We start from the raw sequence: 18,607 nt of genomic DNA, 5'->3' as shown, positions 1-18,607 counted from the left end.
GTGGGCTAGTGAATTTTCCCAAAAGGAAACAAATTAGTAATTAAATACGCTATTCATATTGGTTTGAGACAGTAACCAGCTCACCAATATATCTGAACGCTTGCAGGATAACATTCAGAACTGGCAATGCTACGTTCAAGCAAGTTTAATGGGAAAGTCATTAACCTCAATGCTGGTTTTCACTCCCCAAATGTTGCCTGGCTTGAGTATTTCCAGCATTTATTTTGTGTTTAGATTTCTAGCGTCTGCAGTATTTTGTTTCCGTACAAGCTCAAGAGAAAGCTGACTGGCAGAACTCACTCCAAGAAGGGCAGTGAAAAGTTAGATGGGAAGTGCAATTGGTCAACTCAAAGAGGGAAGACTAAACCTTCTTCCTGTTCAGCAAAACAAGAAATCCAGGAATAATATGGGTAAATGTGGGGAGAAAGCAACCCACAGAGAACAAGGGCTCCTCCCCCACATTACAACAGTGATGCACCCAGGAATGTTTAGGTTATGACAGATGCTAAATACAAATTATTTCTTTTTGCTTATTGGTAATCAACTTTAGATAATTTATTGGTCAAAAAAGCGCAACCAGTGAAAGAGTTTGAATAGGAGGATGAGAATTTTAAATTGGAGTCCTTGGGGAACCTGATGTCAAAAGCAATGAATGGATTAGGACAAGAGCGAAATTCTATTACAAATGGCACAGGAAGGTGAATTGGCCAGAAGTGCAATGGCTTAGCTGAGTCCAAAAGAGACAAAGGCATGGTGGTGATGAGGTTTCCAGCCATAGATAGGCTGAGACAAGAATTTGTCAGAGTACGTAGCCTAAGCATTTTCAACTGCTTTAATGATCTTCCCTCCATCATAAGGTCAGAAGTGAAATGTTCACCAATTGCAGTTTTCAATACGATTTGCAACTCCTCAGAATCTGAAGTAGCCCATGTCTGCATGCAGCAAGGCCTGGACAGCAACTTGGGCCAAGCAATGAACATCTCCAAGAAAGAATCTAACTATCACTTTATGACGATGATCGTCACTGGATCCCCCAACATTAACATCTGGGAATTATAATTGACCAGAAACCTGATGAGACCAGCCATATAAATACTGCAGCTACAAGTGCAGGTCAAAGATTGGGAATTGTGTGGTGAGCAACTCAACTTCTAATTCAGCAAGGTCTGCCCTCTACAAAGGTAGTGTGATAGAATACTTGCCACTTGTTGGGATGAGTGCAGTTTCAAAACCACCCGAGTGTGATACCATTCAGGACAAAGCAGCCAAATTGATCAATATCCATCCACAACATTAGACATTTATTCTCCCTACCACCAGTGAACAGTAACATGTGTGTGTACCACAGAGACGATACACTGCAGAAACTCACCAATGCTCTTCTTGACAGCATCTTCTAAATCTAATAAGACAAGGGCCACAAATCCATGGGAATACTACCACCTGCACATTCTCCACCTAGGCAGATACTATCCTTATTTGAACTACATCACTCCTCCTTCAATGTCACTGGGTCAAAATTCTAAAACTTACTCCCTAACAGCACTTTGGACTTACCTACACCAAATGGACTGCAGAATGTCACAACCTCAAAAGGTAATTAGTGATGGGTAAAATAGCTGGTCTTATCATCAATGCTTATCCCTCAAATGAATTTATAAATATTTATGAATAGAAAAATAATCTGAGTAATAAAGATAATACAGTATTTTGCACAAACGCTTTACAGGCAGCGATGTACTGGGGAATATCCTTCCAGAGAAAAGCAGATTAACACAATGTTGGAAACACTGAAGAGTAAGCATGTTTAAAGTGAAAGGATAATACAATTGAATTAGTTCGAAGTAATCAGCTTCCCTCACTACATAAAAAGTGTGTAACAAAGACAACAAAAGAATACATCAATTTTGCGGAGCCTGCTAAACCTCTTGCACCATAAACTAAAGACGACGTTTATATAGTATCTTTAAGATGAGAAATATCCCATAGCACTTCACAAGTGAGCGCAATGAAAACAAACACTGTGCCAGAAACTTAAGATTGGCGAAATAACCAAAGGTTTTGTCAGTGGCGAGATGGAGGGAAAGTGGCGAGATGGAGGGAAAGTGGCGAGATGGAGGGAAAGTGGCGAGATGGAGGGAAAGTGGCGAGATGGAGGGAAAGTGGCGAGATGGAGGGAAAGTGGCGAGATGGAGGGAAAGTGGCGAGATGGAGGGAAAGTGGCGAGATGGAGGGAAAGTGGCGAGATGGAGGGAAAGTGGCGAGATGGAGGGAAAGTGGCGAGATGGAGGGAAAGTGGCGAGATGGAGGGAAAGTGGCGAGATGGAGGGAAAGTGGCGAGATGGAGGGAAAGTGGCGAGATGGAGGGAAAGTGGCGAGATGGAGGGAAAGTGGCGAGATGGAGGGAAAGTGGCGAGATGGAGGGAAAGTGGCGAGATGGAGGGAAAGTGGCGAGATGGAGGGAAAGTGGCGAGATGGAGGGAAAGTGGCGAGATGGAGGGAAAGTGGCGAGATGGAGGGAAAGTGGCGAGATGGAGGGAAAGTGGCGAGATGGAGGGAAAGTGGCGAGATGGAGGGAAAGTGGCGAGATGGAGGGAAAGTGGCGAGATGGAGGGAAAGTGGCGAGATGGAGGGAAAGTGGCGAGATGGAGGGAAAGTGGCGAGATGGAGGGAAAGTGGCGAGATGGAGGGAAAGTGGCGAGATGGAGGGAAAGTGGCGAGATGGAGGGAAAGTGGCGAGATGGAGGGAAAGTGGCGAGATGGAGGGAAAGTGGCGAGATGGAGGGAAAGTGGCGAGATGGAGGGAAAGTGGCGAGATGGAGGGAAAGTGGCGAGATGGAGGGAAAGTGGCGAGATGGAGGGAAAGTGGCGAGATGGAGGGAAAGTGGCGAGATGGAGGGAAAGTGGCGAGATGGAGGGAAAGTGGCGAGATGGAGGGAAAGTGGCGAGATGGAGGGAAAGTGGCGAGATGGAGGGAAAGTGGCGAGATGGAGGGAAAGTGGCGAGATGGAGGGAAAGTGGCGAGATGGAGGGAAAGTGGCGAGATGGAGGGAAAGTGGCGAGATGGAGGGAAAGTGGCGAGATGGAGGGAAAGTGGCGAGATGGAGGGAAAGTGGCGAGATGGAGGGAAAGTGGCGAGATGGAGGGAAAGTGGCGAGATGGAGGGAAAGTGGCGAGATGGAGGGAAAGTGGCGAGATGGAGGGAAAGTGGAGAGATGGAGGGAAAGTGGAGAGATGGAGGGAAAGTGGAGAGATGGAGGGAAAGTGGAGAGATGGAGGGAAAGTGGAAAGATGGAGGGAAAGTGGAAAGATGGAGGGAAAGTGGAGAGATGTAGGTTCCAGTGGGAGTTTCAAAGAACAGGACAGGTAAATCCACAGTCATCAATGGTAGGACAAGAAGCACAGCACATAGATTCAGGAGAAACATCACTTTTGGGAGGAAACCAGGACTGGAAAAAAGACACACAAGGTAGGGTTGACCAAGCCATGGAGAATAAATTTAAATGTTTTGAAAGGATGGAGATAATAAGTGGGCAGCATGACGGCACAGTTGTTAGCACTGCTGCATCACAGCGCCAGGGACCAGGGTTCAATTCCAAGCTTGGGTAACTGACTCTGTGGAGTTTGCACATCCTCCCCGTGTCTGCAGGGGTTTCCTCCCACACTCCAAAGTTGTGCAGGTTAGGTTGACTGACCATGCTAAATTGCCACTTAGTGTCCGGGGGAGTGTGCTGGGTGGGATTGTGGTTGGTGCAGACTCGATGGATCAATTGGCCTCCTTCTGCACTGTAGGGATTCTAGGATAAGTAACAGCAATTTAGTACATACGAAGTATAATTTAAAAGATTAGTGTAGAGGATGGAAGGCCAGCAAGGAGAGCAATGGGAATAATCAAGTCTGGAGGTGATTGTCACATGAATGACAATGTCAGCAGTTGATGCACCAAGTTTACAGGATAATTTTTTGCATGGGGAGAATAGCAGGAATGGAACGAGGGATTGGACTGAATATGATATCGAAAACCAAGTTCAGATCAAACATATCTCAAGACAATAGGTCGGATTATGCCTGAATGATCAAGGGAGAGCATAGAATTGGTGGTTAGGAACTGGTGTGTGAGCCAGTGGCTGATGTGATTGCTTTGATTTGAACAATACTGTGCTGACAGAGTTTATGAATCATCCAAAACTTGATGTCAGCCAGAACATCTGAAAGCATGGAAATAAATTAAGACTTAAAAAGTAATGTTAGGGATGTAAAGCTCAATAGTATCATATATATTCTTGTAGATGAGGAAAGGGTTATGCGAGATCAACTCAGGGAAAGAGAAACTACTGTTTCTGATATGTAGGTTAATTTCATCTGGATGAAAATGGTACTATGAAGAGAGTTCTAAGGAACTAGATATTTAGTCAGATCAATGGAGAGAAATGTGGCAATCCATCAAAATCTGCAAATAAGAATGAAGTATACAGTCACAAAGGTTACATACTACAGTTTTGATGCTCAGAACGGGCAAAAATGAGGACAGACAAATTTAAACAGGGAATGTCCAAAGAAATACAAATTTGGAAATCAATGATATATTCAAGGACTTTTCAGAAGTTGGAAATGGGACTGTTTGGGGTGGATCAACCAATCAAGGACATTTTCTCAGGGAGGCAGGTGATGATTATGAATACAAATGGGAGAGACAGGTTGCACGACAAAGACGATTAAGCACCAAGATTGCCAGCAGCACAATAGACTGTAAAATTTCCCACCTGTGATTGTTTAACCGGTGAATGCTAGTATGATTGGATTTTAAATAGTTAACCACATATCAGTTTCTGGCCACTTTGATCACCTATCAGTCTTCATTTGACAACAAAAATTAAACTTAGATAAAGTTAAAAGAGGAATAAAATTCAACACATTGTTCATTGCTGTATATGATATACAACTACATATGTTGAATATAAACTCTGAAAAGCCTAGATTTTTGTTACTGCAACATTAATGAATTGAATTAAAATGAATCATCAGCCTGACTTATCACTTCCTCATTTTAGCAATCCATTGGAAATGTAGAAAAAAAATTTCCAGTGAGAGTGGACAGTCTGCTGAATTGAAAGAATGATTCAATATATTTTTATTAGGAAAGCTGAATGCCATTTAGAATTTGCGATAGAAATTTCATTAGCTTCACTTCAATGACATTCACACCATCTCTAAGGTGTGAAAGATCAATTTACAACACTTTGGTTATCAAAGTTGTGTGACTTGAACAAATTACTACTAATTTGTAGAATAGAGGTGTTCCACTATTTACCAAAACATCTACACTCAGTATATTTTATTGACATGCTGATCTCTTAACTGCTCCCAGCAGTGACAAGTTTGTGTGAGACATGTCACGGTGGTATTATACAGGTCAAAATAACCTAACCAGCTAAAGCTTTTTAAAAGAACAATTTAGTTTCCAGTTCCAGAACAGATGAGGACATGGCGCTGTTCAAATTCAGCAGCAAAAGGTAAAATTATTTTGATTTTTATAACAGCTTATTATTTGTGATAAAGCGAGACATGTTCTTCCAAGTGCTCCTTTCTTTACTTAAAAATCAAACTCACTGATACAAGCAAAATTAACAGTCTATTCAAGGGCGAGCACAATGATTGCTCTAAGTCTTCTTTGTTGTGAGCAGCACCTTTTAATTTCTGACAGTGTCTTAAAGAGCACTGCTTATAAACAGAATGCAGCATAACAGCACTTGTGCACAGTTTAGAGAACTGTAGATGCAAAACAATAACTTTATTTTTATCAATATTAAGTTAGAAAAGTCAGATCATTATGAAGTTGGGAAAGGAAAAGCTCTACATACATGTTGTAAGAACCAAGTGCATATACTCAAGTGCATTGCTGAATATGGCACTCAGGTGTGATCAGTTACATTTTAGTGGGCTGTTGACTTTAGAGTCAGAAATTCTTCTCTGCAATTCCTAATTCTCAATGTAAATCATCTGTAGGCCTCAAGGTTTACTTTTGTTGGGTCTTTGCGATCTATTATTTTATCGTGTAGTTAACTTTTGTTGTTACTGGTGCACATGAACCTCTTCTAGGTGATCTTCCTATAAAGAAAATAACTGTCTTTTTCATACTGCACTTCTGAGTTGAGCCAATACCCAAGATATGCCGCATTAACACTGCACTGCAGTTGAAAACCATCACATGCCAAAACCTCAGAATGGATGCTAAGAATAAGTCATATACACCATTTGATAATTTGGAGGCACAGAATTTTTGGAATTCAAATTCAATACCTGGGGAGCTCTGATATCTCCTTGCTCTCCTGGAATGGATACAAGAAAAGGTTGGTTATCCAACAAATAATTTTTCTCTTAACTCAATCCTCCCTTTGTTGTTACAAACAGTTTTTTGATATTTTACGAGAGCTAATTCAAATTAACAATCATTTGCCAACAAGATTGTCCAATTAGCCTAGATACTTCAATCAAATGATTTTACTATAAACAATTGGGCAAAGAGGAATGTTCCACCCCTCTTGCAACTTTCTCCTGCTGTAAAAAAATTCTACTGCATGACATGGCTTGCTCTAACTTAATTCAGCCATGATAGTTTACCAGTTTAATTTACCATACAAAAGAGAGCAGTATCTTAGGAGACCCCCTTGGGAAGCAGTGGAAAGCCAATTCACTTAAAATGACTTAACAAAATTATTAGGAATTATAATTATGGGACTGTTATACTAATACTTCATTTCCTTAACCAGGCTTTGCTCTACTATTAACCATAATTTCTTTCAGGTTTTTTCTTTCCCAAGGTAAAAATGTTGCTTTACACATTCTTCCTCTCCATGCACCTTCAATGGTGAAATCCTTGCAATATTAATTGTGTGCTTCAACTCACCTTTCCCCATCATCTCAAAGCACTGGATTTTTTTGGAAGGCTTCAGTCCTTTTAAAAACTCTTTACTCTGCATAATTCAGTCACTGGGTTGCACAGCTCTCTCAAAATGCTTTACTAATTTTTTTCACAGTGGCTTGCCCCTACATTCCCTCAATAAGCCCATCTCTAATGTACAAAGTCATGGTTTAAATAATAAAAACCCCATATCACAATAACAGATTAATCCATGGCAATGCCTTTTGTCTGTTAAGCCACTGTTTGAGTGAAGGGCTCAGCCTTCTGCAAAAATCCACGGTCTTAACCTTGTTTCCTTGGCCAGAGTCGTGACGCTGTGAGCTGAATCTGGATAATGCACTCTGAACATGTACATTCTCCAGGATACATCAGTACCAGGTAGCAGTACCAAGGGATATCTTTTCTTTAACTGCCAGATCAACCAAATCAAATATCTCAAAATCACTTGAAGTAAAGGCAAACACAAAAATTTTCCTTCATGTTAAACTTGTGTGGGGTTTTTAAAAAAGTCGAAGTACAGACATCTGAAATAGTGTGAACTACGCCTTTATAATTTTTTGCATTGTTTTCCAAAAAGGTATTAATTTCAGAAAATCATTCCATTATTAAATATTTTAAGGAAAACAACTAATTGTCCCTACTTAATTCATATTGGATTAAAAAAACACGTATAATTTCTTAAGAGACACACTCATGCCTACTGTTCCTATTAGCTAGCTTACCTTCTATTTGTGGCAATCTATTACCTCCTTCCATTTTTCGCAACACCCTTAGATGTAGTACCTTTCCAACTTTTACAGAGGCACCATAGAAAGCATCTTTCTGGTTGTATCACAACTTGGTATTGCTCCTGCTTTGTCCAACACCACAAAAGACTACAAATGGTCATGGAAGAAGCCCAGTCCATCGTGCAAACCAGCTCCCTTTCTTTGCCTCTATTTGCAGTTCCCGTTGCCTTGGAAAAGCAACCAGCATAATCAATGACCGCATGCACCCCAGATATACCCTCTTCCACCTTCTTCTGTTGGGAAAAAGATGCTAAAGTCTGAGGATGCATACCAACTGACCAAGAACTTCTTCCCTATTAGCATCATTCTTTTAAATGGACCTACCTCGCAATAAGCTGATCCTTCTTTACACCCTAACTATGACTGTAACACCACATTCTGCACTCCTTTTCTTCTCTATATATGGTGTGCTTTGTCTGTCTAGCGCAAGAAACAATACTTTTCACTGTATATTAATACATGTGACAATAACAAATCAAATGACTCCTGGAAATCTAAGTACAGTACATCCATTACTGCCCCCTTTATCCAAACCATATGTAAATTCTTCAAAGAACTCCAATCAGTTGGAAATATGATTTCCCTTTCACAAAACAATCTTGACTCTGGCTGATTACCTTGAATTTATCTGAGTGCACTGTGGTGATGGATTTTTTTCATCCAGAGGTTGCAAGCACCTCAAACCTATTTGACAACTGCAAAGTTAGAGCCCCTCCACTTTGATCTGTTCCGTCCCTTTAGCTGCCTCACTCACAGTCACATCCTCCTGTTCTTCACCGCTGACCAAAACAGACAACCCTATCCTAAGGGGTGTGACTGTCTCCTGAAACAAGAACCCAGATATTTCTCTCCTGTTCGACTTCCAGATCGATAATCCTGAACAATTCCTCTAGTTGCTTATACCTTCTGCAGATCAGTTTGTCCTGGATTGCCTTTTCATCCAAAAACTCCCACATTCCACAGCTGCAGCAAAACACTTGTCCTGCCATTGTTACGTTACTTAATTCAATGTAATTACTTTCTTCATTAACTTAACATAATTTCTATTTATATTATATTAATGTGCTTATTTAATGCTAATAACACTTATTACTAAAAGTTATACAATTCTTAATAAGCAGGTATGTGTTTTAGATAGTTATTTGAAGTTTTATATTATATTTTAAAATCTGTTTTATTTATTGATCTACCTTAACACTGAAGTCTTATGCTAGCTATTAATAAATATATGGTCCTTTATACCAAACACTTACCAGCCAATCAACTTACTAGTATCCTGTGCTGTCAGTTGCCTTTTCACTCAATTTCTTCAGCATCAGAAATGCCCTTCTTGCTGATTTTACACAATGAAGCTCCCGGCTCCCTCCTCGCTGATTTTACACAATGAAGCTCGTGGCTCCCTCCTCACTGATTTTAAACAGTGAATTTCCCTGCACCCTCCTCGCTGATTTTAAACAGTGAAGTTCCCAATTCCCTTTTTGCGATTTGAAGCAGTGAATCTCCTGATTCCCTCCTCGCTGATTTTAAACAGTAGTAAAAGTAGCAGTAAAAGCACTAAAATTGTAAATGAAGTAGGGAAATTCAAGTTATGCCAGACTTCAATCTGGCACATTGCAAACTTCTGTGATCCCAATGTGTATACCTTGTATTTCTCCTTGTGGATCTTTATAAAACCATTTCATCGCAGCATCATGCGACAGTGGCAAGGTAGAAGCTTTAGTTCGTTTATCCTGAATTTGCGCTGTCAGTCTTTCATCATCCAAGGCATTATCCTGCAAAGATGCTACCATCTTCTCAGCTTCCTGATTGGGAAAGATTTTATCCTCATTAATTGACCTTTACTGAGAAGATTCAGTTTCAATCTCCTAAATAAGCATGCATACCTTTGCTTGTTCAGATCTGGACCATTTGTACTACATTGTCCCAAAAGCCCTCATATACCCATATAGTTCTGATGAAATGCTACTTGACCTGCTGAACATTTCCAATTTTTTTCCTCGCATGCAGCATTTGGTTTTCCACTTTTAACTGTTAAACCAATCACTAATTACTTATTTCATGGTAGAACTTTTTGTGTAGTTCAAAGCTGCTACACAAGGTATATTATAGATGCTGCTGCAATATGTAAAGATGATACAAAGAACAAAACAGCACAGGAACAAGCTCTTCGGCCCTCAAAGCCTGCACCAATCATGCGTTCCTAACTAGACCATCCGTTTGTATCCCTTTATTCCAGTCTTTCATGTGGCTATCTAGATAAGTCTTAAATGATCCTAGCATGTCTGCCTCAACCACCTTACTTGGTACTGCATTCCAGGCCCCACCATCCTGTGTGTAAAATATGTCCCCCGCATATCTGTATTGAACCTTGCCCCGCCTTGAACCTGTGACCCCTTGTGTTTGTCATTTCTGACCTGGGAAAAAGCTACCAAATGTTCGCCCTATCTATGCCCTTCATAATTTTATAAACTTCTATTAGGTCACCCCTCAACCTCCGTCTTTCCAGGGAGATCAGCCCTAGTTTACTCAATCTCACCTCATAGCTAATACCCTCCATACCAGGCAACATCCTGGTAAAGCTTTTCTGCACTCTCTCCAAAGCCTCCACGTCCTTCTGGTAGTGTGACGACCAGAACTGGATGCAGTATTCCAGATGTGGCCTAACAATGTTCTATATAACTGCAACATCACATGCCAACTTTTATACTCAATGCCCCATCCAATAAAGGCAAGCATGTCATATGCCTTCTCCACCACCACTGCCACCTTTGAGGATCTGGGGACTTTGCACACCCAGATCCGTCTGTGTCTCTAAACTCCTGATAGTTCCGCCATTTATTGTATAGCTCCCCCCTGCATTAGATCAGCAAAATGCATCACTTTGTATTTACCTACATAAATACATTATATAAAAATATATACATTTTATTTATTTAAATATATACATTTCTACCATTCTGAGAACTAGATGAATTCTGCTCATTTTCAATATGAGATCTACAGGAGAAAATAATTCAATTTTGGACAATGATTTTGATTCATGATTGCAGGAGTGGTGTGAGTGATTTCACAATTAACTGTTCCCATTACATGCCTGTTCAAGGTGCTTCAGCCCTTCATCATCATCATTATCCTGAGGTATGCTCCGCTTTGCAACTGCTGAAACTGTAGACAAGGGAGATGCTGAAGCTGTAGCAGCATTAGTAGTAGTGCTGTTAATAGAGGGAACTGAAGATCTTTGATGAGAAGAGGGTGAGGTATCTGCCACTGGAACACAAAAGTAAGTTTATTTAAATATAGACTGTCCGTGCCAAAGTTACTAAATTCAAACAAGGGCATTTCATCCCTTGGTAAATATAAAATGTTCTAAATTTGAAATTACAAAATATCCCAGTGGCTGATTACAACTACAATATGTGTATAACTTTCTATGTATCTATGAAAGCTGTTGGAGATAAATAAAAGGTTTAACTGGAAATAATTCATTCTTCAAGTAGATAGTCTTGCACCAAGGTATGAAATGCAAAGTAGGAATTCACTGTTACAGACAGGAGGGAGTTTAAAACAGTTCAGATTTCCCCTTTCATCTATCTGTAAATAGAAAGTTTTTTTTGCTTTTGATTTCCCCATCCCTCAGTTTTATAGTGAAGAAAGCCTCAAGACAATTAAAATAAACTAAGCCTCCAATTTTACTCTATTTTGAAAATAGAAACTCGTAACTTCCCCCATTCATTGCAATTACACAATAAAAGGGATAAGAGAAAGAAAGAGGTACAGGGCAAAGACCACAGACAAAAAAAGAACAGTTTCACGTAGTTCCTGAGTCCAGAATCAAACTCTAACAGTATATCCATTCAGAGAGATGAGCAGACTGAAGTTGATACAGGGGAGTCCACTTTTCAAATAGCACTGACTTCCATGATGGCAGAAGCATATGGAGATGTATTATTCTTGTAGTAGACACTGATACAGTGTCACAGAATGCCTGCAGTTCAGAAGGAGGCCATTCAGCCCATCAGGAGAGAATCTGCATCGACTCTGCAAAACAGCAGCTTATCCAGGTCTAGCCCTCATCCTATCCCTGTAATCCTGCACACTAACCATGGCTAAATCACCTAACTTAGACATCTTTGGACACTAAGAGGTAATTTATCATGGCCAATCCACCTAACCTGCACATTTTTGAACGTTCTCACTGTGTCTGCCTGGGTTTCCTCTGGGTGCTCTGGTTTCCTCCCACTGTCTGAAAGATGTGCTGGTTAGTTGGAATGTGGCAACTAGGGGAATTTCACAGTAACTTCATTGCAGTGTTGATGTAAAGTGTTAATGACTAAAAAATAAGCTTTTTTTTAAGTGCCAAGCGATTTAAATCTGGACACAGCCTGATTCTGCTGCTCTTTTGTTGAATGAAGATAGCAGACTGCCTCCTTTAACTTCATAAGGCAACATTACAGGTTCTAGGAGCTTCAGGGATGCACGTAATATAATGCCCACTTCTTTCCCTTAGTTTCAAAAAAGGATATATGTCCTTGATCTGGACTATCGAGATGGTTAACATTTCATCCATTAATAAATTCACCAGAGAATCTCCGGTGAATAAATTCACCAGAGATTCCTTTGTCCTCACAGAGATATCAGCCCCATTGGCCAGGGCTTCTCAGAAATGTAATGGGGCCATTTTGCATTTCCTTGGAATTTGATTTTTGCAGCCACAGGGAGCATTAGCACCTCTTTAGAGGTCACGAGGTTGCTGTGGTTTTCTGAAAGCTAGAAATTTCTTGTGTGAGTCATAGCCAGTAATAGCTTCAGCGAATGTAAAGCCTTTTCCATTACACAGATAGGATGATACAGATAAATATATAGAATGATAGATTACCGTGGTGATGGAAGGAAAATGGATGTAAATTCAGTCACTGGTTGAATTGCTAGTGGGTGATGCTAAGAGAAAGACGATGGAATCATGCCCATTTTCCAGATAAGGTATCAACAGCACAAAAAACATACAGAAACTGTCATCTCCTGCGGAGATAATGGATGTTTATCATCTCAGCAGGAAGAATATTGTGAGGGCTACATCCCAGGCCGGTTTATGGATTTTCATCTTCCAGGGATTTAGGATAAAAGCCAGCTGAATAATCATGGTTGATTAATGCCAGATGACCAGTTCCTTGGGTTGACACAGGAGGAAAGACACAGCAAACCTCTGCAAAGGTTTTACAGGTAACGACAAACTGTCTAAAAAGGAAACAGGACTGCTTCTCAGCCAAATTGCAGAACACAAATCTCAAAACCAATTCATTCACTTGAAGCCAGCGTCAATGGAATCACAGATAGCAACATCCGCAACATTCCACTATCTATTCTTCACTGACAAATCAACGACTGATTTGTATATATTTGGATATTTAATTTTGGACTATTCTCATTTCTGATCTGTGTGAGTGTATATGTATTATCTATGGCATTACTGTTTTTCTATTTATATCCCAGATTTTTAAATCAATTCCTATCCAGATTGATAATAACTGACTCAAAAAAGATTGAGGATGTTTCTTCCTATTAGGACAGGTCTCCAATGTAGTACTTCAATTAATGCCAATGATTAATACCAATGAGGAATGGGCCCTCACACATTTTGGGGAGGCACAGTGATTAGCAATGCTGCCTCACGGGGACACAAGTTTGATTCCCACTTGGATCACTATCCGTGCAGAGTCTGCATGTTCTCTTCTGTCTGCATGGTTTTTTTTCCTCTGGGTGCTTTGGTTTCCTCCCACAATCCAAAAGATGTGCTAGTTAGGTGCATTGGCCGTGCTAAATTCTCCCTCAGTGTACCCGAACAGGCACCGGAATATGGTGACTAGGGGATTTTCACAGTAACTTCATTGCAGTGTCACTGTAAGCCTACTAGTGACTAATAAATAAACGATAATAAACATTATTAAATGAGATGGTGGGGAAAAAGGATTATTTCAAATATGTTTTCTTATGGTACTCTCTTTCAAAGATAGAATAGTGGGATGAATGCCATACTTTACATAGGCTCTAATGCTTCAACAGCTTTAGTCAGTTGGATATTGTAAATAAATTCATACCTTCCCTGGCAGGTCTCTGTTGTGCATCCTCAGTTTTGTCAGTTTTTTCTGATATGCTTTCTTCCTTGTTAGATGGGCTGGAAATCATTGATATCTGAGGCTCTGAAGGAGGCAGTGATGAATTTGTACAGGAAACATCTTTGGATTCTTCTGTTTTATTTGTTTCTGTAATATGATAAAATATTGATCAATGCATAACAAGTAATAGATAATCTTACACTGTGACTAAATTTAGCAAGTAATTAAATTCAAGTAGAACAAATATGCATGGTTCTTCTTCCCCCCTTTCTGCCCCATGTATTTTTAAGCTGATTGATTTAAGGTTTATCTAATGTAGCCTTAGCCAACTTCTAGAAAGTGCATTAGACAAAGCAAGATGAATGGACCTTAATATTTTCATCTTTCACTGGGGAATTAGAACAAAGTGCATAGTCAAAAGCTTTCACACTGCAGCTCAATGTGAGATCAATTCATCACAGATTTCTCTAATAAATCAGAAAAAAATATTCAATGGCTTGCATGGGCACATAGATATGAGAGGGCCCATGTAATCTGGGCCAAGTTCACTTACATTAGGCAGAAGTGCAGACAAATTGGCCTCAGTACCCAAGAGACCCACACTGGAAGCATGCATGTGTAGATCCTGCTTAAGGGTCAAATTGGCCTTGCTGGTCATGCAAAGGTCACTTCTGCGCGAAGGCACTTCTACAACTATCTCAGCAAGAATTCAATGCCTTCGCGAGAGGGATTCAAAGAAAGCAGAAAACATAACAGGAAAACGTGTCAAATAAACAAGTTAAACTGGAAAACAAACTTGTGGGTAACTGACAAGAATAAACCATGTCCTTCCTACCATGCCACAGTTGAAGGCATTACAGTAGGACAGCATGGTGGCACAATGGTTAGCACTGCTGCCTCACAGCAGCAAGGACCCAGTTCAATTCCCAGCTTGCACATTCTCCCTATGTCTGCGTGGGTTTCCTCTGGTTGCTGTGGTTTCCACCCACACTAGGTGGATTGGGCATACTAGATTGCCCCTTAGTGTCAGGGAGACTAGCTAGGGTAAATGCATGGGGTTAAAGGGATAGGACCTAGTTGGGATGTGGTGCAGACTCAATGGGCCAAATGGTCTCCTTCTGCACTGATAGGGTTCTATATTTCTATGATTCCTTTAGATGTGTCTGTTATGCCTGTCCAAGAAAAAACTGACAATAAACTTTCTGAATGTGAATATAAATAGCAAATTAATTTCAATACACTTAGGAATTTTGATAGGAAAAAGAAGGAGGTCATGATTTATTTGGAAAATAGGAATCCAAGTGATTCACAGGAACAAAGGAATTTCAGCCAAAACAGATAGTTCACAAAGCAGTAAGGCAAGTTAGTAAGGCCACTGAAAAATGCTGAACAACTATGATGATTTATTTTCAAAGATAGAAATCGAAGTAGAAAGGCTACACTAAACTTGTTTTGAACCTTGACTAGACTACCTAATATACAGTGTCAGTTCTGGTTACTATATTGTAGAAAGGATATGGAAACACTGGAGAGGGTACAAAAAAGGTTTGTAGAGATGGTACCTGTTATGCAAATCTATACCAGAAGACACTGAATAGGGTGGCTCTCTCTTCTGTTGAAACAAGGGGACTGAGGGGTAACCTAATAGAAGTCTTTAGAAGTATTAAGAAGTTCAAACAATTAAGTACAATGGTTCCACTTTTGCAGAAAAGCAAAATGAGAGTCCACTATACAAGATGGTCACCAATAAATCACATAGGGAATTCTATCCATAGAGTATCAAGAATGTGGAACTGGTTACTGCAGGAAATAGTTGAGACAAATATCACTGTCCAGGCACACATAAGGGAAGGCTAGATAGACAAGGAATATTAGAATTTCACGTATAAAGATAAGGAAAGACAGGGGATTAAAGTGGAGAATAAATGCCAGGATGGACTGGTTGGCCAAATAGCCTGCTTGTGTACTGTATGTACTTTGTAACCATGTCTGATAAAACCTGGAGCTCAGAGGTGAGAAATTTGCATTTATAACTTCAGAATATTTTTCGATGAAGAATGACTGATTAAAAACCTTCAACAGCCTCGTTCTTGGTTTTCTTATCAGGCTCCTTGGCTTCTTCTTTCTCACTGTCCTCTGAATTTGATCTCTCCTCTCCATCCTCCATCTGTTTAAAATCCAATTCCTGTTCCTCTGGAATAGGCTCCTTGGGAGCTTTCTATAAACAGCATCAAAAACAAGATGCATAGTTAGGTAAGAGATTTAAACTTTGACAGAATTGTATATTTAAGAAATTCATTTATGGGATGTGGCATCACTGACTAGACCAGCATTTATTGCCCATCCTTAGCTGCCCTTAAGATGATGGCGAGCTGCCTTCTTGAACCTCTGCAGTTCCTAAGGTGCGGTAGGTACACACACAGCTGTTGGGAAAGCGATTCCAGGATTCCAGTGAACGAACTGCTATCTATTTGCAAATCAAGATGATGAATGACTTGGACAGGAACCTCTAGGTGATGGGCAAAGATTCAAAAAAATGCGGAGTATTATACAATTCCTCTGACATGCATATTCTCGCTTTAGGGGTCAGCCTTACTTCAGCTGTAGCACAATTTTTCAAAGTAAGGGATTTAGGGGTTCAATTCTTTGTCTAGACTATGGCACATAATTTAGGATGACATTTGAGCAAGTTCAAGTGCCATTTTTGAATGAGATGTTAAATAGAGGTCTCATCCATCTCCACAGGTGAATAAAAGATCCCATTTCACGACTCAAGGGAAAATAGAAGTCTCCCATCCAATTCTAAACCCTGCCAACCCAACTTTAAGAAATGAGTAGATTGTTGTAAAGATCTAACTGGTTCACCAATGGCCTTGAGGAAATAAAACTTGTCATCCTTACCCAACATGGCCTTTATGCAATTTCAGTTCCACACCTTGGTAGCTGACTTTTACCTTCCATCTGAAACTGCCTTACATTCAAACCGCTATCACGATTCCAATTGATGTTACTGCTGGACAATTAAGTCTAAGAATGTAACCTGGCTCGATAGACCATAGTTTTGTTTTTTTTTAAAGAGATGTAGATGAACAGTCATAGGACTGCCAATTAACTTTTAACAAAAGAATAAACCATTTATTAAATCTAAAAAAAGTGACTGTAATACATTACTCCTTCATCTATATACAGAAAGACTTTTAAGGAAAACACCAGTTACATAACATATCTTATATAATAATGTTCTGACTATGTAAACAGTTCCTGTAAACCAAAAGGCCAACTGTTGTCAGATACACCACATTCTGAAACCAAGTGACATATGCCATCCAATTCAACTTCTGTGGATTCAAACTCTAATCTCGAAAAAATAGACTTTAGAATTTTCTCCCAAACAACATTTCCTCTCAGGTGCCTTCACCAAGGATCCACATCCAGGGTTTCAATCATTTATTTCATTATTCCTCTGTCTTGATTGTCTTGTGCATTCAAGCTTCCACACAATCTTTGAGATACCCAGCCATGTCAACAGAACATGACTGCTTCACGAGCAGTATTAAGATGTCACCAAACTTTTGATTTACCTTTTAATTCTGGCTTCTCACCTCACCAATTTGAAATCTGGTTCTTGCAGCTGTCTCTTTAATTGAGAGCAATTTCCCTCTTTTTCTTTAATTTCACCCAATTGGACCACAATCAGCTTCTTGTTCTATGTTTTTATAACTTAGTTGTCTTCTGAAACATGCTTTTATCCATTGTTTTCAATGGTTCAAGAAGATAGTCCACTGCCACCTCCCCAACAACCAGGGATAGGTAGTAAATGTCAGCTTTGTAATGGTGCAAACATCCCCAGAATGAATAAAAATTCAGAGGGGGTGGGTTTGGTTTTGGAGGCTGGTGGAGGTCAGTGGGAGATGCGACAAGAGGGCATGCAATGAATGAGTAAAAGGTCATGAGGATTCATAAACTCTACCTTCAACAACACTGGTTCAGTAACAGTGCTCTCACAATAATCAGAAGATTGTGGTTTCAAGCCCATTTCACTTGAGAAGTCAATCGCGAATGACACCTCAATCTATTACTAAGAAAGTGTTGTGCACCCAAAGGCCTGTCTTCTCATTCAAGCAGATGTAAAAAAAATCCTATAGTACTTGTTTCAAGAACTGGATTGTTCTGGTGTTCTGGCAAACATTTATTCTCAACCAACATAGCTAAAACCCGAATATCCAGTGGTTTAATTTTGTGGCTTTTTCATTGACTTTGCTGTGCATAAACTGGCCATCATATTTTCCTGTAATATACAGTAACTACAGATCACAAGCACTCATTTGACTGTGAGGCACTTTGACAAACCTGGAGGTCAGAAAACATATTAGTTGTTTCTTTCTATACCATAAGCACATATTTAAAGCCATTAGTAATTATGCAGTATTTCAACAAACCAACTCCATTACAATAAAGATGTTCCAGCCTCAGTCACAAATATTCCCAATCAGCGATGGCATCTTAACATCATTCATATCCTTTTTTAAACAAACATTGACCAGGTAACATCCCTCAGCTCCAGACTCAAAAATCTTAACATTATTACACTATATATACACCTTTTGTTTTGCAACTGGTCGTTTTATTGATCCTTCTGAACTTCCATCAAATCAAAGCATTTTACCGTACACACTGCAAGCTTACCCAAGACTATTTCCAACTTCATTTGTGTGGGCAGGATTTGGACTCATTATCAAGGTGAGAGGTGTCAATCACTATTGTTTCAGATAGAAACTGATGCC

At 39.9% G+C, this 18,607-nt stretch overlaps 1 protein-coding gene across 1 annotated transcript in view; it reads right to left on the bottom strand.

Annotated features, from left to right (window-relative positions):
- gigyf2 (GRB10 interacting GYF protein 2) overlaps positions 1-18,607 on the bottom strand; it is a 148,975-nt gene that overhangs the window by 55,083 nt on the left and 75,285 nt on the right. Inside the window, exons 12-15 of the mRNA XM_080185567.1 lie at positions 15,897-16,041; positions 13,806-13,970; positions 10,805-10,977; positions 9,353-9,512 (exon numbers count right to left, since the gene is read on the bottom strand). Of these exons, the coding sequence (XP_080041693.1) occupies positions 9,353-9,512; positions 10,805-10,977; positions 13,806-13,970; positions 15,897-16,041 (643 nt within the window). The remainder of the gene's footprint in view (positions 1-9,352; positions 9,513-10,804; positions 10,978-13,805; positions 13,971-15,896; positions 16,042-18,607) is intronic.

The sequence above is a fragment of the Carcharhinus amblyrhynchos genome, chromosome 3, assembly GCF_965287045.1.
Source record: "Carcharhinus amblyrhynchos chromosome 3, sCarAmb.v2.hapA, whole genome shotgun sequence".
In the NCBI taxonomy this organism is placed as follows: domain Eukaryota; kingdom Metazoa; phylum Chordata; class Chondrichthyes; order Carcharhiniformes; family Carcharhinidae; genus Carcharhinus; species Carcharhinus amblyrhynchos.
Note: the sequence above shows the minus strand (reverse complement) of the source record. Positions and strands in the feature narration are given on the sequence as shown.